Source organism: Neopelma chrysocephalum, unplaced genomic scaffold (assembly GCF_003984885.1).
Source record: "Neopelma chrysocephalum unplaced genomic scaffold, ASM398488v2 Primary Assembly neopelma1_100, whole genome shotgun sequence".
Lineage (NCBI taxonomy): Eukaryota > Metazoa > Chordata > Aves > Passeriformes > Pipridae > Neopelma > Neopelma chrysocephalum.
In genome coordinates this window covers 279,146-303,615 of record NW_020897763.1, presented here as the reverse complement: position 1 = coordinate 303,615, position 24,470 = coordinate 279,146, and the positions used below count along the sequence as shown (strand labels likewise).

At 43.7% G+C, this 24,470-nt stretch overlaps 1 protein-coding gene across 6 annotated transcripts in view; it reads right to left on the bottom strand.

Annotated features, from left to right (window-relative positions):
- The window catches only part of LOC113973324 (putative homeodomain transcription factor 1), a 30,323-nt gene that overhangs the window by 2,620 nt on the left and 3,233 nt on the right, over positions 1–24,470 (bottom strand). For 3 of the 6 annotated variants that reach the window (XM_027695279.1, XM_027695282.1, XM_027695283.1), the window contains exons 2-19: positions 23,047–23,717; positions 17,462–17,599; positions 16,890–17,032; positions 15,932–16,099; positions 14,902–15,010; positions 9,098–9,154; positions 8,951–9,020; positions 8,149–8,307; positions 7,483–7,642; positions 6,374–6,496; positions 5,443–5,602; positions 4,181–4,351; positions 4,023–4,100; positions 2,903–3,112; positions 2,474–2,602; positions 1,789–2,061; positions 1,103–1,234; positions 891–977 (exon numbers count right to left, since the gene is read on the bottom strand). In XM_027695279.1, the coding sequence (XP_027551080.1) occupies positions 891–977; positions 1,103–1,234; positions 1,789–2,061; positions 2,474–2,602; positions 2,903–3,112; positions 4,023–4,100; positions 4,181–4,351; positions 5,443–5,602; positions 6,374–6,496; positions 7,483–7,642; positions 8,149–8,307; positions 8,951–9,020; positions 9,098–9,154; positions 14,902–15,010; positions 15,932–16,099; positions 16,890–17,032; positions 17,462–17,599; positions 23,047–23,717 (3,038 nt within the window). Of the gene's footprint in view, positions 1–890; positions 978–1,102; positions 1,235–1,788; positions 2,062–2,473; positions 2,603–2,902; positions 3,113–4,022; positions 4,101–4,180; positions 4,352–5,442; positions 5,603–6,373; positions 6,497–7,482; positions 7,643–8,148; positions 8,308–8,950; positions 9,021–9,097; positions 9,155–9,218; positions 9,344–14,901; positions 15,011–15,931; positions 16,100–16,889; positions 17,033–17,461; positions 17,600–23,046; positions 23,718–24,470 lie in introns of those variants that run through there. The other 3 variants (XM_027695281.1, XM_027695280.1, XM_027695286.1) reach the window with 3 other exon arrangements.

Below are 24,470 nucleotides of genomic sequence, written 5' to 3'. Positions count from 1 at the left end.
GTTGCCTGTTCTTGGGAGAAGTGCACAAGCACTGCCCTTGCTCCTCCTCTGCCCAGCCCTCTGTGCTCTCCAGCACTGGCAGTTCCTCCACAAAGTGTAAATCATTCCTGTAATGAGGTCACAGTAAAAAGTCTTGTTTCTAACCTGGCTTTAGCTTGGAATTGATTTTTTTCTGTCTGCTCAGAAAAGGAAAATTGTTTTTTCTCTTCCCTCCCTCTGACCAAATAACAGGGAATAAAATGTCCCACTGGCAGCCTCAGACCCACCCCAGCCAGAGGGAGCTGCTCCTGCCTTTCCCAGTATGGACTCACTGGGACTAACACAGCAGGACTGGGATTGTCATTCCTTCCTCTGGAAACCTGTGGTTTACAAAGACAGTCAAAGCAGTGAGAGTGTCTACAAACCATCAACCTCACTGCTACCAGAGCTGCATCCTCAGATCAGGAACCTGCCTGAACACTGACCAAGAAATGGCTCCAGCATCAGCACTGCTGCCTGCAACAGCTTTAGGGAAGGTTAGAAGGTTTAACTAATAGTTCTGCTTTTCCACACAGTGGTTACAGAGGATGCTGCAATCAGCCCTCTGGAATAAAATATCCTGTGAACACTTGAGGTCCTTGGGCAGAGTCTCCTCTCCTTTGTGCCCAAATGTCCATGTCCTGAAGTTTGCCTGATGATTATAAAACCCCAGATTTTCCCATGCAAGCAGAGAATGAATCTCTGCTTCCAACTAAAGATTACAAAGCTTTTAAAAAAGGCAACATTTTCTACATTGCTTTGGGGTCAAACAGCTCCAGGTCAAAAGCTCTTTGTATGCTGGTGAAAGAAAAGCCTCCAGCACTTGGAGAGATCTTTCCCTATTTTAAAAACCAGAAAGGTTAAAATCTCACCTGGGCACAGCATATAAAAGCAATTGAAAGAGCCAGTAAAAAGACTGAGGACACGACAACATCCACAGACCTCTGGGGGCCTCGTCTCTGTGGAAACAAGGACACGGGGTCAGGGCTGAGGTTGGGATGTGGAGCTGTGAAGCCAAAACTCACCACAAACAGCTGTAACTGTTACACCCTCTGTAATAACCAAACCCTGGATCAGAACTCACCTTCAGATAGGAGCGAAGGGATAACCAGATCTTGATGTTCTCCACCTTCTTGAGCCTGAAGTGAGGAATTTCGTATTTCCTGGCTTTCCGAGCAGATGTGATGTGACTGAAAAGCTTGGCAAACAAAAACCTCTGCAGTCAAAAACAAAACATACACACACATAAATTAGTCTAAAACAAATCAGATTGCTTGGGATTGTTAGGGGTACCTGGCAGAAAGGGTGACTGGGGAAGCCCCACATGAGACCTGGGTGCTTGACCTCTCTGGGAAATGGCAGCAGCTGTTTTTATAGAATTCCAGAATGGTTTGGGTTGGAAGGGACCTTAAAGCTCATCTACAACCCCCTGCCATGGGCAAGGACACCTTCTACTAGCCCAGGTTGCTCCGAGCCCTGTCCAACCTGGCCTTGGAGAATTCCAGGGACGGGGCAGCCACAGCTTCTCTGGGCACAGAGAGGGGACAGGGTGAGACCTTGGGGACAGGTGAGAGGGGGGTACAGGGGTCAGATTACACACTGACAGGTGTAATCTGTGACTGATCAATAGGAGCCTTCCCACACTCCCCTCCCTGACCTTGGTTCCCTCACCAGCTCTGACCCCTCAGCTGGCTGAGACCTGCTTGTCTTTGCAGGAGCAGGGGGGGTTTGATCCCCGCCCCAGGCTCAGGGAAGGACCTTCAAACCCACCTGTTTGTAGGTTCTCTCAGCAACACACATCATGAAGAAAAACATCCAGGTTAAGCACAGCCTTTCCAGGAAGTTGATGGCAGACAGGACAATGACAGGGGCACTGGCAGGGGCTCCACAGAAGATGTACAAGAGCTGCTTGAGAGAAATGGAGCAGAGCTGCTCCAGGTTATCCAAGCGGAAGAGCCTGTAGAGGAACGGCAGGAACGCCAATCCGATGGTGATGATGTTTCCCAGCATTTGATACCCCACTCCTTGCTGGTAGGCATTCACCTGGCAAGCAGGAAAAAAAATGGGATGATTACATGGGTCTTGCATCAAGGAAAAGGCCTGTTGTTGTGGCAGCAGCCACTCAGCCAAGCAGTCAGTTCCCCTTCCCTTCCCAGGACAGAGCCTAAAATAATCCCACCCATTTCAGTCCAAAGCCAACAACAACCAGCCAATTAGTAATCAAACCCCCACCCTCAGCACACTGCAGAGAAAACCAGCAATCATCAGCTGATTAGTCTGCAACAGCCCTCATAAACTGGGGTTTAGGCAAATTTTAGGAACAACTGTCTTTGCAGCTGGGGAGGGCCCAGTTTCATACTGCACCTGATACTTGCACGTGTAACCATTTCCAGGGGCTTTGGTGGCTGATTTCTGAAGTGTGAGGGAGAAGCTGCAGTGCCACACCCCCCCTTACCCTGCTCATGATAATCCCACTGATCTCCAGCACCGACATGTCCACCTTCTTGCAGTCGTTCCCTTCCCAGATCAGAGCACTCACTTTGGCAGATGCTGGGCTGGTGTTCTGCAGCCAGAACAAATGGTTCTATAAAAGAGAGAGCAATGCAAAAAGGTGGGTCTTCTCCTTCAGTCCTGCTAGTAAATAATGCTTTTTCCTGAATTAGATTGAGGGGGGATTCCAAATTTGGGTGAAATACTTTGCTTGGAATGAGATAATACCAGTGGGGAGGAGGGAGTTAATCATGATACTGTTTAGATCATTCCAGACTTCCATGTGATTCTGGTTGACGGAATGGTCTCACCCAGCTTTTGGGTTGCTCACAGCATTCCCATGTGCCAGGGAGGGAAAGGGGAAAGTATTTTTACTGGATCCACACGAACCAACCTGCTGGAAAACATCCTCCTTGGGGTCCCTGCGGGGGTCCCTGACGGCCGTGTCCTCGCTGTCGCTGGTGCAGGAGGAGCGGCACTCGGGGCCGTGCAGGAGATCATCCCACAGCATGTCCTCGGTCTCCGAGTCCTGCCGGGTGCTCTCCGAGTCCCGCCGGCTCACGCTGCAGCTCCGGGACCCCACGCCAAGGCAGGGCCTCGAGTCCTTCAGAGAGCAGCAAAATCTACATGGCACAGCCCCATACTCGCTTTGTAAAACCTCCTCCTCCCTCCCGGTAATCAATGGATCAGCTTCCCGGGGGAATGAGAATTCCCGGTTTCACCCACCCCATGGAAGTAGTTTAAGACAGTGTTATTCGGGGATAGTTTGGGAAGAAGCATTTCTACATCAGAGCTCACACAAACCCCATTAGTTCCCCACCTTTCTTCTTTACAACTTTACAAAATAAAAGCTGACTTATTCCTTCAAATGTAAAACTTTTCTACCTGTTCCATAATCTAAGATTTCATTTCTATTTTATATTAATGTATAGGTTTTCATATTTATAATCTGATATTCACATATTTTATTTCTGTTTTATTTTCAGGTGGGGGAAGTGGCAGAGGCAAAAACAAATTAATGAAGTGACTGGGTATATATCACAGAATAGATTTATTCCTTCATTATAGGAAATGGACTCGATCCTTGTGGGTCTCTTTCAATTCAGAACATCCTATGATTTTAAAATCAAAATTTATTAGCTTAAAAGCTACAGCACAGCACTGCCTCCCAACCACAAGAGCAATTGCAGCAATTCCAACAGGAGCAAATAGAGGCAGCTCAGAGCTGCCAACAGAGTTATTTGATTGATTGTGTTTGTTTAACAAAGCAGCACAGTTCTGAACAACGTTTACAAAGCTGCCAATGAACAGCGAGGGAGGGAAGTCACACCTTGTACCTGAAAATTCAGAAGCACAAACATTTAATAAAGGTCTGTTCAAATGGAGGGGGGTTGGGAGGAGATGAGCTTTAAGGTCCCTTCCAACCCAACCCATTCCATGATTCTGTGACAGGAAGGATGTCCCTGCACTGGTCAGGCCCGGGAAAGCTCCCTCTCTTGACTTTATGACCATACCTGAACATATAATGTAGATTCCAGTTCTGATTCCACAACACTGTCAGAGTCTCTGGCACCTTTCAGGGCTTGCTTGACCTGCCGAAAGCAAAGGAAAACCAGCTCATTGTCCATAGCAAAATAAAGTGTGGGAAATGGCACAAATTCCACGTGGGTACCTGTGAGACAGCCTGGTTCAGAGAAGGCAGAGGCCTCTTCTTCTCCTCATAGCTGTTGTCACTGGAGGCCCCTTCCATGCTCCGGGGTAACAGGACCCTTTGTGCCACGGCCTCAGTGTCCTCCTCGCTCGACAGCTCGTCCGAAATGCCATCCCTGTTGGTGCCTTCATCCTGGAAAGGCACAGCCAAGGCCAGGCTGAGGCACCACAGAGGGCCAGCCTGAGTCACACCAAAGGCTCAAAGCCACAGCTTTACTCCCCTGGCACACACAGCCAGCCCTCACATCCTGCAAAGGCAGGGGATCCCCACAGAGCACACACGGCATCGCAGAGACTTCAGAGATTTTAACTCGTCCCCCCCGTCCCTGTCTTGCCCCAGATATAGTGAGAGGGAATTTTGGGTGGATGGAGGTGGATTTGGGGAAAGGGCAGGAAGAGGAGGAGGCAGCAGCAGCTCTTGGCTGTGTCTTACATATATTCTCCTGTGCTTAAGGCTGCTGGTGGCTCAGAGACCTGGAATTCTGGGCTGTGTCCCCTCTCCAAATGCCTTCACAGAGAGGAGCTGGGATGGCACAGTATGACAGAATTCTGCACAGATTCTATTCCAAGTTCCTTATGTGGGAGTTAACACACCACCAACCCAGAAGAGCCTCAAAAGTGACTCCCCAAATCTCTGTGTTTCAGAGATTTCAACAGAGGTCATGATCCTTTAGCTCCTTCTCTCTCCCCAAGGGCTGTTTCAGTTTTTCCTGTCTCCCCTCTGCAAGGATATTGTGGGGAACTCTTTGCAAGGCCAATTATTTTACAGAACTGCCTTTGAAAATTGCTAATTTGTTTATTTTTAATCGTTATCAGCACTCTCCCTTAACTGAACATCTCGGGATCAGAAGTCTCAACAATTAAATAAACACAAACATTTCCAGGACTGTCTGTGTGTGATGTACTTGGCCAAGCAACCTGGGCTAGTGGAAGGGATCCCTGCCCAGGGCAGGGGGTGGAATGAGATGAGTTTTAAGGTCCCTTCCAACCCAAACCAGTCTGGGATTCTATCCTGACTCTATGGAAAGATGCTGACAGCAAAGCACCAGCACCATGTCAGCTGGTGAATGAGAGGCAGAAAGGAGTTTTAGGTCCCCTAAACATTAGCAGAAGGAGGGAGCATCTTGTGTTAGATCAAACCATGCAGTGAAGTACCAACACACTTCTGGGCACACAGAGAATACACTGAGACTGTGACTCCAGAGGGGTTTCCTCTGGCAGTACCTGCTGGCTCTTCTCCCCGTCAGAAAGTTTACTTTTCTCTTTGGAGTGCAGCAGCCTGTGCTCAGATCTGGCCTGCCTGGGTTTAATGCCATCACTCACAACACTCACACCACTCTCTGTCTCGGTCCCTTTCTCAGCAACCAACTTCACTCTTCTGTTCCTATGAGAGAAAACACAATAAAACACTTTCATGTCAAGAAAAACTCTTTGGAGTAAAATATCTTTCACTTGCCATACAGGTGTAGCATCAAATAAGATATCTGAGGGATAAATCATTGTCTTTGGCTGACAGGCTTTGTGTGCTGGGTCTGTTAAAGATATTTATACCTGCTTCACCCTCACTCTAATAGTATCTTGAAACCTCTAAACCAAGGGGAAATTTTTCATTATTTGTATTTTGAAAAAAATAAATAAGAGCAATTCAGAAGACAAAAAGTCCTCATGAAAAGAAAGGACCTGTCAGCCGAAAACTCACCAAGAAACTCACCTAGGAAAAAAAGAAGGAAACGATGAAATATTATCCCATACAATCTCTCCTTCTTTTCCTTGAGTTATTTTTAGAAAAGGAAGGTGGTAAAGTGAGACAACTGTCCAAGCAACTTAAACCAGAAGACACAATTGCTTCTGGAAATGAGGTAAAACAGCAATATCATTTCAGCACAAAATCGAATAAGGTCACTTATCTGATAAATAAAAATAAGCTCCACCACGGTGTGCATCTCATCTAATGCTTGGTTTCACATGATCTCATTTTACAAGATCTAATAAGAACATTCTAAATATTCCTGAGGAGCCAGCCTCCTCCAGTACGAGGAGTGCTCTAATTCAGGATAAGCCAGCTGGCAGGCTGTGGGGCTGGCAGTGACAGCAGTTGGTGTGTTCATTTTCCAGGTATCAAATTGTCCCCACAAACCCAGCAGGGATCACGTACCTCCTTTGGAAAAGCAGGCTGGATAAATTGGTAAGGACTGATGCAGAGCCAGACTGCTCTTCCTTGCTGCTTTTGTCAGAAGACCAACTGTTCCCATCCACGCCCACAGATTTGCGTAATTTCCTGAGTTTTAAGAAAAGGACAATTAAATTTGCACAACACACATGACTTTCTGGTGTTTCTTAAAAGATCTGAAGGAGATTTGAACAGCTTTTTAGAGGCTATTTTTCTTAAGCCATGCAGACTAAAGAAACAAGTTTTATTTGGATTAAACAAATTTTACAATTTAATTTAATTATTAATTTATCTAAATTTATTTTAATTTTATAATAATTTCTAGTTAATAATTTATAATTATAATAATTTGTGCTTGCTAATTTATAGTAATAATTTATAAATTTATAATAGATAATATTTACAATTTATTATCATGATATTCTAATTGTAATGATTATTAATATTATAATATAAATAATGTAATATATTGCTTTGTTTATTAATATATTAATACTATATTAATTTAGTAATATATTGTAGTAATATATTACATAGTTATATAGTCATATTGTATATATTATATATAATATATATTATATATATTATATATTTATAACTGATATAGTTAATATAATTAATAATTAATATAATTATAATTATATTATTATAATTAATATTATAATTATAATTTATTCCTAATATTGATATATTATATTTGTAATTTATACATTATTTGTAATTTATAATAATTAATAGTTAATTTTACAATAATTGTCTAATAACTTTGTAATTTTAATTTATAATAATTTATCATAAATTTTACAATAATTTTCTAATGTCTTTATAATTTTAACTTCAATTTAATTTTATACTAATTTTATTAATACTTCTATAACCACTTTATCATTCATTTATTTAATTAAATTTTATTCTTTAATATAAGTTTTATTTGGATTAACAGAAGCTCCGCATACACCCCCAGGACATCACTAGGAAAGGTTCAACAGGCAAAACGTGGAGAAAATCTTTGCTGCAGCAACCCAGAGGAGCCAAAACTCAATCCACCTGCCCCCTGCTGTCCCCTGGCTCCGGTGCCACCCCCGGTCCCTCACCTGCGGCGCCGGCTCAGCCCGTTGCTCCCGGCAGGTCTGTTCACCTGCGTGGACACGATCTGGCAGTGAACCGTCCCCAGCAGCAGCATCAGGCACAGGGGGCCCATCACCTCGCTGGCACTCACCGCGGGCACCAGGAGATACAGCACCACCGCCACCACTGGGGAGGAGCAAACGGCCCCGGTCAGAGGAGCTTTAAGGTGCCCTCCAACCCAAAGCAGCCTGGGATTCTGCTCCAGGAAAAGCTGCTGATAGCAAAGCACCAGCACCGGGAGGCAGAAAGGGGTTTTAGGTTCTCTTAATGCAGGTAAAGATGAGCATCTTGTGTTAGATCAAACCATACAGTTATGACCCAGCACGACCCACTTCTTCTGTCTTGACTATTTACTTTTACCCTGCTTTATTTTGTAATTATTATTTAATTTATGCAAATGCTGGTGCCACACATCTTGAAATGTACATTAAGTAGGTTCCAGATATGATCCTTATGCTTTAACTTATAGACTACAAAATCCCTAAGGCTGGAAAAGCCCTTGGAGACCAGAGTCCAACCGTTCCCATAGCAATGCCAGGTCCACCCCTACCCCATGTCCCCAATCCACACATTTTTTGGCATCACATTCCTTGCAGAACAAGGATTATGGCACAGCCTGCTCCCACCCTCACCTTGCATAACATAGAGCACCAAGAGCCACGTAAAAATCCTCTGGGAAGTGACCTGTATCCACCACTGACTGAACAAGGGGAAAAACACAACTCTCACAATCCCCTTCCGCGTTAGTGACGTCCAGGGAATTTCAGGCTTGGCTTTGGCAAAGGTAGAGCCTGGAATTAAAGGGAAAACAATCCATCATTAATTGTGAATCACAAGAGTCCCCTCACTGATGAGTTCCCCTTTGGGCAGCCCAGTTTCAGGCACCTGCCTGAGCTCCAGAGCCCCAACAGGCACAGCTAAAGCAGCCTCTTGTCTGATCTCAGGGCACTGGCTCTGCCCCTTCCCTGCCCACCCAAACCTGCTCCCACCACCACCCACTTCTGCTGAACCCCCCCTGAACTCCTCCAGTCTCTGCTCTCAGGATTCGAACACCCCTTTTGCCCCAGGGCTCGCAGGCAGAGGCACCCCTGGAAGCACAGGCAGGTTCTGCTTCCCCCGCCCTGCCCCAAGCCGTGATGCCTTTATAGGACCATGGAATATCCTGAGCTGGGAGGGACGCACAGGGATCATCCAGTCCAGCTCCTGGCCCTGCACAGACACCCCCAAATCCCACCCTGTCCCTCAGAGCGTTGGCCAAACACTCCCTGAGCTCTGGCAGCCTTGGGGCTGTGCCCTTTACCCTGGGGAGTCTGTTCAGTGCCCAACCGCCCTCTGGGGGAAGAACCTTTTCCTGATATCCCGCCTAACCCTCCCCTGGCTCCAGCCGTTCCCTCGGTGCCCCAGAGCCGCGTCTCCACACCGGGCCCCGCTCACCGCTGATCAGATCCACGTCGATGAGGTCGGGCTGGATGTGCCCCTTCTTCTTCGGCTTGTTCTTGAAGCCCTGCGGGGCGGGACACACGGCCGGCTCAGCGGCGAGGGGCCCGGCCCTTACCCACCCCCCGCCCCCGCCGCCGGTACCTTCATCTGTGTCTGCTCCACGGCCTTCTCCCATATCTGCTGGTCGTAGGCCCCGATCTGCGGGGAGAGGAGGCTGAGAGCACGGCCGGGCCAGCGCCCGCCCGCGCCGCGCCGCACTCACCTTCTTCTGGTACCATGAAATGGCATCGCGACAGGCCATGGGGGGCGGCGGGACCGGCCCTGGCCCGGGACAGACCCCCGGGACCGACCCCGGCCCCGTTACCCTGGAAACCACCCGGCGCTCGACTCGCTCCGCCTGCTGCCCCCCTCCCGCCCGAGCCCGCCCAGGCAGCGCCAGCCGAGCGCCGAGCGCCCCCCCCTCCTTCCCCCTTCCAAGCCCGCGGAGGAAAGAAGCGCCCAGGCGGGTTTTTAAAGGACAAAATCAGACTTTTTGTTTATTAAAAAAATACTTTACAGGAAAAAAATTTCTATGCATTCCGCCGGACTATTTTACAAAGAAATAGCTTAACAGTTTGACACTGGTGTATACAGTCAGCTACCGACGGCGCGGGGGGGCCGCGGGGCCGCCCCCGCACACGCGCCAAGGGCAATAAATACAACTAAGGCCGCACAAAGCAAACAGTCGTCCAGGCAATTGTACACGTCCTCTGCAGGCAGAGACCTCGGATAAATTAAAACCACAGAAAAAAAAATAATCATCGTAGCTGCCAATCAAATCAAATGAAATCACCAAACAGCAATACAGGAGTCGGTATCTTTACATGTTGTACAGAGAAATCGGGAGGAGCTGGGGGTGTTTGTGTGAATGCTCGGAGCGCCCTGGACGCTGCTCAGAGCGCGGGTCACATCCCTGGGCAGCACAAGAAGGTCCAGAACAGGCTCTGGGGGAGAACAAACAATCCTTCTCCTCCCCTCCCGCCTCCGCAGCCAGCGCAGAGCTGCCAAGGCTCAGCACCCCTCGGGAACTGCAGCTCCAGAGTTTATCTGGATTCAGACCGATGAAGGGCTTGGGGAAAGCTCTGACACTTTGCCTCGTCCAGGGGGACTGAAGTGTAACCTGGCAGAGCACAGCAGAGCCCTTTTTCTGGATCTACACCTGTGAGAAGTGTTCCTTATAAATCCCCTGCGAACACCTCGTGTGTGTTCCCTCCTTCCTGGAAAGGAACAGGTCAGGTGTCTGCACAAAATGACTTGGAGCTTGTCTAAGGAGAGAGGAAACCGAAGCCAGCTGGCATTTCAGCTTTAAATTGCACTTGCAATCCCTTTCTAGCACTGCCTTTAACCCTATAATGTTTTAATCCCCAGAACTTTTAAATAAAGTAGGGCCCAAGCTCAGTTCTATGTCTCTAAGCTGAGCCCTCTACAGACAGAGCACTTGGGCAGTGACAGTTGTCTCCAGCATAAAGCAGGAGCATTTTCTACCATCACCTGACACATATCACAGAGCAGATCCTCATAAATGGAAAACTGAGGATTTACAGTAACAGACCAGCACATTCATATTTGGGAACTGTATCTATCTGGGTTCCACTGAGAACTAGAGAATCTAAATGGGTTGGAAGGGACCTTAAACTCATCTCGTTCCACCCCCTGCCATGGGCAGCGACACCTCCCACTAGACCAGGTTGCTCCAACCTGGCCTCAGACACTTCCAGGGTTGGGGCATCCACAACCTCCCTGGGCAACTTGTGGCAGTATCTCACCACCCTCACAGTGAAGTTTTTTTCCTAATAACTAATCTAAACTTCCCCTTTCAGTTTGTCCCCATTCCCCCTTGCCCTGTCACTCCAGTTCCTGATGAAAAGTCCCTCTTTGTCTTCCCTGTAGGTCCTTTCAGATCCTGGAAGGAGCTGTGAGTCTCCATGCTCCTTCTCTTCTCCAGGCTGAGCAGTCCCAACTTTCTCAGCCTGTCTTAGAACAACCCTTAATTATCTCATTAAGGAGGCTGCTTCAAGAATCTCAGAGAAATTCAAATAGCAGCTATTTAATATGACATATTCAGAAATATTTACTTCGCCCTACCCAGAGATTTGTTCTGCTCAAACAGTAAAGTGGCTTGAACTCATTTCTTCATCTCTAAACAGCTGCAGCTCCCTAAAATCAGTGTCCTACAGGTCTTGTTCTGGAAAACATTTGGACCTGTGCCATCAGGGCCTTGTTCTGACTCTGCTCTGCTGTTTTCAGTGCAACTGAAGCAATGGCTGGACAGTGACCAGCTTCCCAAGCAATCCCTGTTGTACTTTACATCCAGAGTGAGGTGGAGTTTGAAAGTCTGTCAGTCTGGTTAAAGCACAACAGAGGTGATCGTGGATTTAGTAAGAGGTTCTCAAACAGCCCCTCTGTCCCTGAATCTTCCAAACATGCATCAGCAACATTCAGGTCATCCAAAGATACCTTTTTTAATGTGCATTTTAATCTGACATTAGGCTTTAGGTTAGTAATTGAGCAGAGCACAGAGAGCAGGATGCTATTGGGTCATGTCCCTCCATCCAAGAGGCAGTCAGAGCATCTTCCAGGTATTTCAGGCTGTTGTCACAGATTTCACTGAAGCTACAGTTTGGAAAGTAACATTAACCACTCTGGTCTTAACTCATTCCTTTGAAAACATGCTACTAGAATTTACAGTGGATTTCCAAATGGATTCCCTCTTCACTCTGTTTCAATTTCCCCAATAAAAGAGACAAGTGGGTCAATGGGGGCTCAATCTGTTTATTCTGCCTTTGAAGTTAAGCTTGTGGTCTCTGCAGGTTTGTCAGTTCCTGAGTGATCAGTGCTGGCTGCCAGGGAAGGGCCACCTCAGGATGTGCCTGCACTGCCAGGGCCGAGGAGCAGCACGGGAAGGGTGGAACGGGCACTTGGAAGACTCGCAGACTTGGTCAAAAGGAAAGAACAACCCTTGGGAAATACAACCTCTGAATGTGAAGGATGAACTGAAACCGCTATTGCCTGTGAGGAATTTTACTTTGCACAACCCTTAAAGCTATGAAATTCCTCTCAACATAAAAAGTGGAAAAAAACCCACCAGAGAAGTGACGGCTCGTTTCGGAACCGCGCTGAGTCATCTAGAATTTCTGCTAAGATTAAATTACACCCCTGCATGAATCACATTACTTCTCATCATAAAAGCTTTCCATTCTAACACCTTATTTACACAGATTACTAAACGAGTCACTACCACTTCAATCTGTAAATTAGTTTTAAATTGAAATATTTCCTAGTCCTCATTTTTGTACCGAAGACAATACATACATACACATAAGGAGTAATACAGGTTCTAACTAATCACTGCAGTATCTTCTGAGGATTATTTCTCTATCAGTTTAAAATAGTGACCTCTACACTGAGGTGCTAATATGTATATAAAAGCCTACACAAACAATATTGCACAAAGTAAGATTTATAATAGAGTAACATATTTTAGAGACCCTTATAAAGAGAAGAGTAATAATTGATATTAAAAAGATGCATCCAGAACTAACACAGCATCTTTGCTTTTGTCTAGTCTAACATAGTGTTTCAAATCTTTCCTACCCCAGTGAGGATTAGAACAAATAAAGTTATCTGGAGACAGCTTAAGTTGCACCAAAACCCAACTTGTACTCTAGATGTGGGGGAGGGAGAGGGAAAAGGGACAGGACTTTTCCTTTTGATGACTGGAAAGGGCAGTAATAAATGGGGTGAGTGAAAGTCAAATACAGATTACACGTCAACATCCAGAAATATTGAAAGATTGTTTAAAAACTGTTGATAGCTGACACTCTACACATTGAGCACGTGCCACTGATTTTTCCACAGTAACTGGGCGCCCAGGAGCTACACATGGAAAAAGCAGTCCAATGCCATATACTTTTTATTTGTGAAATACTAATACAGAACTTACACAGTAAGGCTGTCCTTATTCTAGGAAGTCAGGTATCAACTCAATGCTTATTATATTAAGTGCATCAGTACAAGGGAAAGTGTGGATCCATTGGACACGTTACGACCCGATCAAAACAAGCTGCCAAGTTGGTTAAGTATTTTAAAGCCTTAAAGTGCTCAAAGATAGCAGTTTCCTCCACAAGACTACCAATAGGTTCTCTAATTTTGACACTAGTATTTACCACATTCAGGGAAGATGTATTTTGGAAGCAAAAACCCTCACACCAAACAACATAAGCAGTGCTATGAGAAGTGTTAGGTCAGTAAGTCATTGCATTTCAACAGGATCAGACACTTGCTTCAGTTCACTTTACAGATCAGCCTTGTAGGAACTGTGAGAAACATCAATTTCTATAGCTTGTATATAAACCAACATGTCAAGAACAGACATACCAAAAATTCCACAAATCATCAAAAGTGCTGTGCTTTCTCTATTTTTAGTTTTTCTTTTTTTTTTTTTTACTTTTTTTTTTAAGCAATTAAAATGGAGATGGAGAAGTCACTTTGCAAGTCTTCTACAAAAGCATCACTTTCTGGTGAAGATTAGAGATAAAGTAAAAGTAGGGAAATAACACTGACCAATGGAGTTCAACCATTTCATGTTCCTGGAGGAATTTCAATCTGACTTTGAGAAGATATTCAACATCTCTTTACTTAAACAGAAAGAAGTGGTAGACCACTGTTACAGGTTGTACTAAGGGGTTAAAATACAACTTGAATTTTGCATAATCTGTGTAAAAAAGATATGCTTGACATTTTGGAATGTCACCTTTCTTTATAGAATTATAGGCAAGATTTCTCCAATAAAACATAAGCCAGTTATAAAACTATAACTTCACATCAAAATTTTAAAAAGTTGTTAAAAAAACATTTGATTATATACATATCACACAGAAGAGCCTGCATGATCCTGTGGATTGTGTTGCTGCTCAGACTCTATTTTAAAACCTGGAAGGGGCTGGGCCACCTGATCTGGTTGCACAAGTCCTGATATTGAAGAAACAGAGGAGGAGAGCACCCCTGGGGTAAGCTGAACTTCTAAACCTGGGTCTTCAGACTCTATTTTTACACTCACACCTTGGGGTTCACCTTCTGCCTCTGTCTTTCCAGGAATATTACTGTTGAGGCTTGAATTGCTGTCTGCATTTGGAGAATTCTCCCCCACCACGGGGTGATACTGTTTAAGTCTGATGTGCCAGGCTAAGCTGCAGACTGCTGACACTGTTTTGAACTGATGAATGACATTTCTAGGGATGAAGTAGATGTCATTGTCACACAACTGAATTCTAGCATAGCGAATGCCTTCCCGTCTCATTTGGTTTAGTTTGGCTTCGTCCACCCATTGAACACACTGGGAGAAGGAGAGATGGGAAAGTTAGTGGTAGACTCTTCAAACAGTTCAAGTATCCTCCTATTTTCAACTTAATTCATGTCTAAATCAGAATGTTTCTGTTTCGTGGGTAAAAATTCAAATTTAACTGAGGATTGGATGTTTAAAGCACAATTTAGCCAACGTGCACATCTTGAGAATCCTCTTCATTCTCCTCTCCCTAGTTACAGCTGAAAACAGTAGGTGTGACATGGGCTGCATTGTTTGGGCTGACAGGACTGAGCTGAGATGTCTCCACCTCTTAAGACAACATCAGACATTAGAAAAAGCAGGAACAGGCACACATGACTTCTTAATCAACAAATTGTTTCTACAGCACATACTGTGACTCACAGCATAAATCCCAGCTTGGAGGAAAGTAAAAGAAAAAGGTCCCTTCCAACTGAACTATTCTATCCTGAAACATGAGGAAGTTGCCCAAGAGAGTGAGAACTGGGGATACAAAAGGTCTGGCTATAGAGAGAACCTGAGATCTGCCAGAAACTACTCCCAAAACACTAAGAATGAGCTGCCACAAGGGAAGATCCAATACCTGTGACACTGGAGGTTCATGTAGGTCCAGCTGAAGCCTCTGCACAACATCAGTGAAGTCTTCAGCATGAAAGCAAACCACATCTTTGGTTATACGAGGCTGGTCACTCCTAGAAAAGATGGGAATTCCAGGAATTTTTAGAGAATTTGAATTACAGCTCTTTCCAGCAGAAAGTTTCACTGAACCAACAACCTTCCTCAGTTCTACACTGTGCACAAAGTCTCATCACTTCTCAATACATGTATTTTGAAAAAGGGGTATAATTCACAGATTTCTCTTTTTTCCCCACTTCTTTCTTGCTGCCTTCACACCAGACGTGATGTTTTCAGGGACAATACACCAAAATGATCAAGAACTAGGTTCAAAATACCACTACTAAAGTTCTCTGTGTTCTAGGAACCACAATTTGCCTCAATTCTTCCATTTTATAATTGGACAGAATAATTCTGCATTAAAGGAAAAATGTAAAATAACAAAGTAACTCTGCAGCTGAAGCAATGAGGAGCTGGATTTTATTCAGCAGCTGTGAACCACAGTGAAGGAAGTCCTGGCACCTTTTATTCACACAAAAATCTAATGATATTGCTAATGATGCAATCCAATTCCCACTGTAATTTCTAGCAATTACAGTGATGCAAGTCTAGTTTCTCTGCAAGGTCACCAGCAATATCCTGGGTACATGACCTGAGAAGGCACTGCAGCTGTGAAATTAATTACACTGAGTTCTTAGATTACTGTTACAGAAGCTGGAATTAAAATACCTGCTCAGGAAATGAACTATCAGGGATGATGGTCCAGGCATGGTATTTTAAGGCTTTTATATATCACTACAATATTCTGCAAACTGCTGTTGCAATCTTTTAATGCCTCAAGAGGGGGAAATAGCGGGTGTACAGCTTGTGGTTTTCAGCGCTAGGCAGCTTTTATCTTATTAGATAAAATCAGATTTCTGATTAGGCTTGTTTTCTAAGGAATTACCTTTTTTTTTTTAAAGAGAAGTGTAGAACAGCTGCATTCCAGCAGCACTTACCATTCCCCAAACTGCACAGCCTTCAGGACCCCGACAGCAGCCGTGCTCTGCCAGTCAAAGCCTTGCCCCACGTGGTCAGCGTGAGCTCTCGTCCTGTCCTCAAACAGGACCTCGCGGGGCTCACTGGTCCGAGGTAGGTACTGCAGGTTCTTTATCTCGTTCATTGACCTATAATGTCATAAAAACACACACTGAAAATGTTTCAGACTACTCAGAAATAAATAACTGTGTTCAAGTAATCTGAAATGCGTGCTGAAGGCTTGAAAAGAACAAAGCGCTTCCCTCCGATTTCTTCTCGGTTTTGTTTTGACCTTTTGCTGAATAAAAACAGCAAAGTACAATTCAGGTTATGAGATCAAACTTCATAAAACAAATCCAATCACTCATGCTGGAAGAATTCCTCCAGGAATTTAATGGTATGTAAAATAGAGCTATCTTAATAGGACCTGAACTTCAGTTATTTGGGAGTACGTCAAAAAATCCTCCCTGAAATGACAATTCAAATATGCTTCCAAGTCTCCTGAAATTTGTTCTTTTTCTGAGAAACATGTAAGTACACCCCAATATTTCCTGAGCAGGCAGACAGTACTACAAGTGCTTTAGCACAAACATTAAAATGCAGCACAAGCAGTGTAAGGATTTCTGCTGTTTTAGAGCTGCCCTCACCACAGAAATAAGATGAATAAAATAAGCCTCCTGAAGGATAATGAAAGAGGTTTTTAATCTTAAGAAAGCACTGATCTAGGACATAAAAGTGGTGAAAGAAGATAACCATCACAAGCAACATTTGTTTTATCAGCTGAGCCAATTTGAAACAAAAACGAAAGTGAAGCTTAAATCCGAATTAGTCATCTGAAGAACCAGTTACACATCAAGTACTTTGCTTTTGTTCTCAAATCTTAACACAGGGACAACTGCAATGGTTTTCTTCTCTCACTCGAGGCAAACCAAGCCTTACCGGCGCCGTTTGAAGGGCGATTTTGGCATATCAGCTGTGGGGATCATCTGCTCTCCTGGCCTCACCCACATGATGGGCCCGTCATCGCTCTGGGACCTGCACTGAAGTCTGAGACTAGAAAGAGTCCCCCAGGGCAGAGTCATCTAAAAAGAAAAGAGAAACAAAACAACCCACAAAACACACATAACACAAAACACTGGGTGAGATAGAAAAATTAAATGACGCCTTTGGTAAAACTGGTTCAAATTTGCTGTCAAAAGAATTGCACAGAAACTAAATAAGTTTGAGAGGTAAAATATACTCTGAGCTAACTTTATCAAATTCAGTTTTCAGGGAAGCAGAGAACTATGTAGTGCATACATATGACAAACTATATGTTTTTAATTATTCACACAATTGTAGTTACCTCATTCCATACCTCTCAACTGGACACAAGAATGAACCTCAGTAGCCCAAATAAGCACATCAAAAAAGAAAACACCTTTTGGTTTCTAATTACTTTGAAATATGTGAAACCTAGTAATTGCTTAAATATCTACAGTGCTCTGAACAAACCACGAGTTGCTGCTTACTCTAAGAAATGGAGATTCTTCCAACATATCTAGAAATTCTGGGAAGTAGTCCCCCACTTCTTCATCCACTGCTCCGACCAGGCTGATCTGCCGCATGGGTCCTGCTCTGTAGGTGCCACAGCAGTACGTCCGATTGACCTGGGAGCCCAGAGAGGAAACACAACACCACCACAGCTTTAGTTCTGCTGCAGGAGAGTCAAACCGACTAACACAACACACCAGGCCACAGCTGGACTCATCTACCTCTATTTCAGTAGCTGTGCCCTTGGGAATATGCACAGGGATTGTTTAGAACACATGCCCACAGGGCATCCCAAGAGAAACAACTGCTGCCTGCACTCCTGACAGGAAATCCTTCTCGAGTTGGAATAACAGCAAGTGAGTATTTGACTAATTCAGGAACAATTCAACACTTCCAGGCTGACTTGAGAAAACAACCACACAAGGTTTCCTTGTGACTCATTCACCAGCAAGCTTCAGCTCTCCACTAGTTTGTGCAGCCGACTGTTGTTTCTACATTTCAAACCGGATGCCCCTGGAATACACACATTCTTCATTCCAGTCTTGTCCCAGAGGTCCTTCCCCTGGGACTGCTGTGAAAAATCTCAGTCTCTCATGCAGTGGCCCTGGTAATGTTGTTATAATGTATACACAAAACTGGACAAGAAACTGAGGAAACAAGAGGTTTAGCCAGAAACCCAGTGCTCATGAACAACTTCAGGGCAACCATCAGCAGTAGAACCTGCTGTCAGTGCTGTGGCCAGAAACACTTTAATCTCACTTACAGCCCTTGGACATCCTCTGGAGCACAGACTGTCCCACTTTCCAAGGGCATCTGGAAATTTTTCTTACCAATTTCCTGTTCCTGGAGGAAAACCCCTGGCAAGACTCCAGTGTTCTCCAGCCTCATCCTATGGACTGCAGCTGTAAATCCCATATGGCCACAGAGCAGGTTTGATGTAGATACCAGAGGTATTTGATATTATAGAGCAGAAATATTGCCATAATTAGTCTGTTTTGCACACTCAGTTGTGTTTGAGCCCCAACCTTCCCTCTGTGTTCGAGTGCTTCCTGTGGTGAAAAACTCCAGCTGTTCTCCATGGCTGAGTGGTGGGACAGGGACAGAGGGTTACTGCTAAATTGGCAATTTTAGTCATGTTCAGAATGTGTGATGCCTTTTATAACTAACTCCATTTATAGATATGTGGATGCAGCAGCTTAATTTGAAGTTTAGTTTCAGTTTTGCATCTTTAGTCAACAAACCAGATGCTATTAAATTACTCCATGAGGTTGCTAAAGGTAAATTAGGAGAGACTAATTGGGAAAAAATAGAGTTACTGCTGCAATTTTATTCTCTAGCAGCAGCCATAGATATTTAGCTTTTTAATTACAGGAGTTTAGCTCACTCTACTCACTGAATGCAGTTCAGAGCAGAAGCACTGGAACGCCACAGCAACATTCCAGTTCTGTGCACCTACAGGGGAACTAAGGATTGAAATGTTCTGGTCCTTAAGTCAAAGTTTAACTGCCTGGCACTATTTCTGTAAGTGGAGACAGACCACTTCCAGATGAGATCTGCTCTACTGAAACCACCTGTTGAGAGTCACTAGTATTTCACAGGTGTTTGTCACAAGTTAAAATGAATTATGATTCCATATGCAGTTTTTCCTTGTAATGTTTTTAAAGAAAATGAAAAACTAGAAGCTTTAAGTTTGGAGGTTTTTTTTAATGCACTGGAACACAATGGAAAAAAACCCAGAAGAATTCAAGAGTTATAAAGGGGACAGTAGAAATACTTCAGAGAAATATTGGATTTCAATGTTTTGGTAGTTTTTAATAGAAATGAAATACATATACTGGAGAATTAAAACCAGAATTACTCTTGTGTAAGGACCATGGTGCCCTTTCAAATGCCACACTACCCTGTGTATCCCCTGCTCCACACACTCCACACTGACAGTGAGTTATAGGCATGTTTAAAATTAGCTCTTCAGTGCTCAGGGAGACATTTTCTTGCAGCTGCATGATGTGCCTATCAGTGTTCCCCACACTCGGGTGAGAACAGGAACAGACAGCACCAGTGTTTCCTGTCCAAATCACAAAGCTGGTATTTATTTGCATGTCCCTGAGCCACCCCAGCCCCTGCCCTGCCTCTCCAAGGGTTGAGTGAGCAGCAAAACCCCAAAGGGTGAGAAGAGGACACACAGATGAGGCATCAGCTGGAGACAAATGAGGTTAAGTCTCAGAAGTTTCTCTCCAGTTGCAAGAAAAGCACGAATGAGTTGACAGTGCCAATATTTCAACAGGCCAAGTCAGCTATAAAACCAACCACACAAACACTTGGCTACAAGGAAGAAAGCAGGAGCACAAGGGGGTTACTACTGACAACAGAGGGACAGGACAGGGACATGCCAGCACAGCAAGGGTGACATGTCTGACTACAACGTGACATACTGCAGCCAGACCACTGGGCATTGCTTATGTGGCTCTAGTGACAAACTACATGAAGTTTGCAGTACAGATGCACAATTTCTCCACTTCACATTTTGGTAGCTTCTGCTAAAAAAGGAATTGCCATTCCAGAATAAGAGAAACTCACATGGGGGAGACAACCAAACTGTGATGTGGTTCATTAACCAAAGCTGTCAGGAACAGAGGAATCTTTTCTGACAGCAGGAGTAGGAAAACTTCCCCAATTATCACCTGCTGGCTGCTTCTCCCCAGAAGGAACAACAGCTTATGCAAAACCTACTTCCCCAGCTCTTTCCTGGCCTCTTTCCAGAATCCCCACTCCTCTGTGACAGTCTAACTCTCCTTTGGATCAGAGAGAGAATTCAACAGGCAGCTGATCGGTTTTTTCTTGGGGGAAAAAAAGTAGAAGTGTTTTTTAAGTCTAAATATATTCCAATTCACTGAGTAGAACTAGAAGCAGTTGTACTGAAGCAAATGATAAGGAAAATGAGAGTTCATTCTAGCTGCACTGCTAAGAGCTTCCAAATTAAATTGTGCCCTTATGTGAAGAAAGCTTACAAAGTACTGCTCAGTGATTTGAGTCTTTAAAGCTCATAGCCCAAGTGAACAGCTCCAAACTAAAGCTCAGCTTCAGTACTAAAGTAGTAGAACCAATGGGAGCCAATGCAAGCAAAAAATCCAGAAGACATTTAAGCGTAATTATTTTAAGATTCTGAAAACAAACATTAATGCTCCAAACACATACTGGAGTGCTTGTTATAAACTCACTACCCTGAGAACAAAGGAATTCCCCTGGCAAGGTAGTTAATTATCACCAGACTTTTATCAGTTCTTCCAGATTAAAGTCCTTACTTTGAACTGGAGACACTTCCTACTAAAATTCAGTTTCTCTGAAAAGGTACATAGAACAGCTTAATGTTGTATAAGCCAAAGGTCACATTAACTTGCAGTTTACAGATCAAATCTTTGTTTCTTGAAACTGAGTCTCCAGGACTCAAAACTACCTAATGCTCAAAATCCCCTCACCACAGGATAGGTCAGTGCAGCAAACAAGCTCACGCACAGAGAAGAAACCCAGAACGGAGGTGACTTCATTATCTTCAATTAAAAATAATCAGTGTTACAGCACACAACAGTGTAACATGCTTAATCTGCAAAAGCATAACTACAAAGTGCTTTCGTGCTGTACAGTTCTCATACAGAAAGGTCAAAAGTGAAGCCTGGCCAGCCTGTTCATTCCGAGGAGCAGCAGCACAACAGGCAGCTGATCCCCCCCGGCTCTCCCAGGCAGGGCACTGTGGCCTTCTCCATTTCCAGATAAGCCAGCCTGCAAAACTTGGGGGAACCCACCACCGATTTAAATGCTTCCTTAAACTTAACCACCACGTGTATTCCCTGCAGAGCCCCTTTTCAGCTGCCTGTGACAGCTCCTGTGCTGTTTGCTCAGAGTGAACGACAATAACATACTTCAGCCAGAGAGGATTAACCAGGTCATTCTGGAGCTGGGTTTAGAGAAGTGGTTTAGACCAACCGAACCTTATGTCATGACTCAATCTTAATCAAGTTTAGACAGTACTTAAAATAGAATTAATTGAAGTACCAGCGCAGATTATAACCCAACAAAGCCTCTTATTTATTACCATGCATTCCTCACGTGTATTTATAGTACCAGGATTCATGTTCACAGGACATTCACTGAGGAAAAATGCAATTGTTAAATATCCCAGTGGCTCTGTTAAGCCATTTCAGTGGTCAGCACATGCACTCGAGTTAGAATGCAATCATGACACCAAATAACACAGACATATCACTGATCCTGAAGACTTTAGAGCCCAGCCTGGGGACAGGTTTCACATCTGCAGCACTCAGGTGTGTACAGTGCACACGTGCTCCTGCCCACAGCAGAGATTGTTTTTGGGGTACTCTGCACTCTGACAGCTCTGTCAGCACCAAGAGTTACTTAGACCAAGAAACAGAAGCTGGTTAAAATAAGTGCAGCAGCAGCTATTCGTTGTCAAACAAATTCATAAGCCAAATGTCAGAATGATTCATTTAATGGTATTCAAAGACTCCACAGTGACCATGCAGGAACTTTCTGTAAAGCAGTAATTGTTCTTCCAATGCAAATCTTGCTTATAAGCATTTGGTAAACCCTGGAGAGATCCAAACAGCCCATTCACAAGCATTAACATTTCAAAATCTGTTGCTAAAGGTCTATTCCTATAGTAGGGAAGTGCACTTCACTACAGAGTTCTAGATTTATCCTTCCAACAGGTGAACCAGTAAGTGTAATTAATATCTTGAATAAAGACTTTAAGAGTAATCAGCAGTTTGAATCCATTCTCAGACTAAACAGAAAGAAGTTTTATTCCATCTAAAATAAATTTATCTAAATTCTAATCTTGTTAGATGTTCATAGATATTTCTGAGTTTGATCACAAGACTAAAATCCAATGGGTTTTCACACGGGCATCTTGAAATTAGCTTAGTTTCTACTGTTGCATCCATTTAAGTTACATGGAGATACAGTTTCAGAATCTAAGCTAGTTTAAGCCTACTGTGGAAACCAGGGTAATACATAAAATGAAAGTCCAACGGAATTAAAAAGATACTCTAACCACTTCCAAGTTAGGAAGTCTAAACACCCAACATCAGCTGCTGATAGAATTAAGATGTTCAAAAAAATTGCAAATTATATACTGAAACCTGAGAAATAATGTCATTGCAAAAAAAAAATAATAAAAAAATATATAAAATAACAACCCAGATCTATTGAATAAAAAAAAGTGTTAGCATTTGCAGTCTTTGCAACTCTTGATACAGACTTGGCTGTTGTTTTGAACAATCTCAGTGTTTTCCCACGTTTAGAAGAAAGAGATGATCAGTGCAGATCTTTCCTCAGGTCACAGATAGCAGTGCCTGAGGTGTGAATCATCAACTACCAGTAAGCTTTTAAGCAGAAACAGGAATAAACATCACAGTGCACACGTCTTTTTCATCTGCTTAGAACATGAATTTGTGACTCACGTATTTTAAGCCAGCCCTGCTCTGGATTAATGAGATTAATCAAATCTAGGTGCTGTGCAACTTTTATGCCTGTAAACAGTTCTTACCTGAGAATGAAAATTTGAAATTGTTGTTGTTTCAATGTCCTTCTTGCCCAAAATTTCCATTTTCACTGGAGTGTTAGGAAAGTTAAAAGCAAAGTAATCCAGGAAGTCTGGTAAATAAGCAGCTGCTCCGTGTACTATGGCTAAGGCATAGTAAGCTGCATTTTTATCATTTTCGCTGAATGACAACGCAAGAAACTCTTCTGCAAATCTCTCCATCTCCACTGGAGACAAAAATGAGAGTTCATCCATGTAGGCATGCAGGACCAGAGCACCTCCATTGGACTGGTGTTCCTCGTGAATGAAGTTACTAAATTTAGTGCCAGTTTTCAGGAAGCTGCTGCGAACAGAGTGCTCCTGGTGTGTCACAAACGGTGTTTGTACTCCCTGGGGTATCCGATACTCCTGCATCCCCAAATTCAGTCTGCAGAGCTGCTCATCCTTCAGGTACCTGAAGGATTCCTTGTTCATTTCCAAGCTGTCACACTGTCCTTGAGATAGAGTCTCTTTGTCGATGCGGGTGAGCCCAGCGCACACGGTCTGCACTTCTTTGTTGTACATCTTCAGGCGTTTCCCCCTCACATCTTCCCGGTGTTTCTTTTTCTTTTTTTTCTTTATCTTCTTCATAATAAGACTGTCAGCTCGCTGGGTTTTGCCATTTTCGTCTGGAGTTTCTGGCAGCAACAATAAAGACAAGATTAGAGCTCTGCAGTTGCAGCATATTCGCCCCAAAAGAATCCAGCCCCCTCACTTGAAGTGATCTGACCAGTAGTAATACTCTGATTTTTGACTTAGACAACCAAAAATGCAATATCTGTAGTACTACATAAATAAAGACTCAAGCTTAATATTTTAGAAATATTTCCATTTTTAACAGATTTATTAGAATGCCTTTAAAAGGCGTCTGTATTTCAGGACATCTATAATTAAGTACATTAATAACTTCTGACATTTAAGGCAGCGCCATGCAGGGGAAGAGGACAAACAACATGTGTAACATTTAGACATCAAGACCTTCATTACAGAACATTTCCCTGATTTTGGACACGTGATATAGAAGCAAAACAGTGCAGTTGAAGAGGTACAAGTGTTACTGACATTTAGGAGGTAAAAATACTTAAATCCTAGACTGTTGATCTTTTGAATTAAAGGACACAGATCATCACAACCACAGTTTCAGCTATCTGCTGCTAGTCTTATAGTTAACTACTCAGTTAATGCAGAGAGAGAAATTAAGAGGCTGTTTTGGGGGTTTCTTTAAGGTTAATCACCCTGTAAAAGCCTGAGAGGTAAAATGTAAAGAAGTAGCTCTGTTAGGCAAAATGTAATAGTTTAAGCCGCTTATCTTTCAAGAACAAAAACTAATTTAAACGACATTTAGCAAGTGACAAAGGTAGTTAGAAAACTTGATGCTCCAGCTGTTAAAA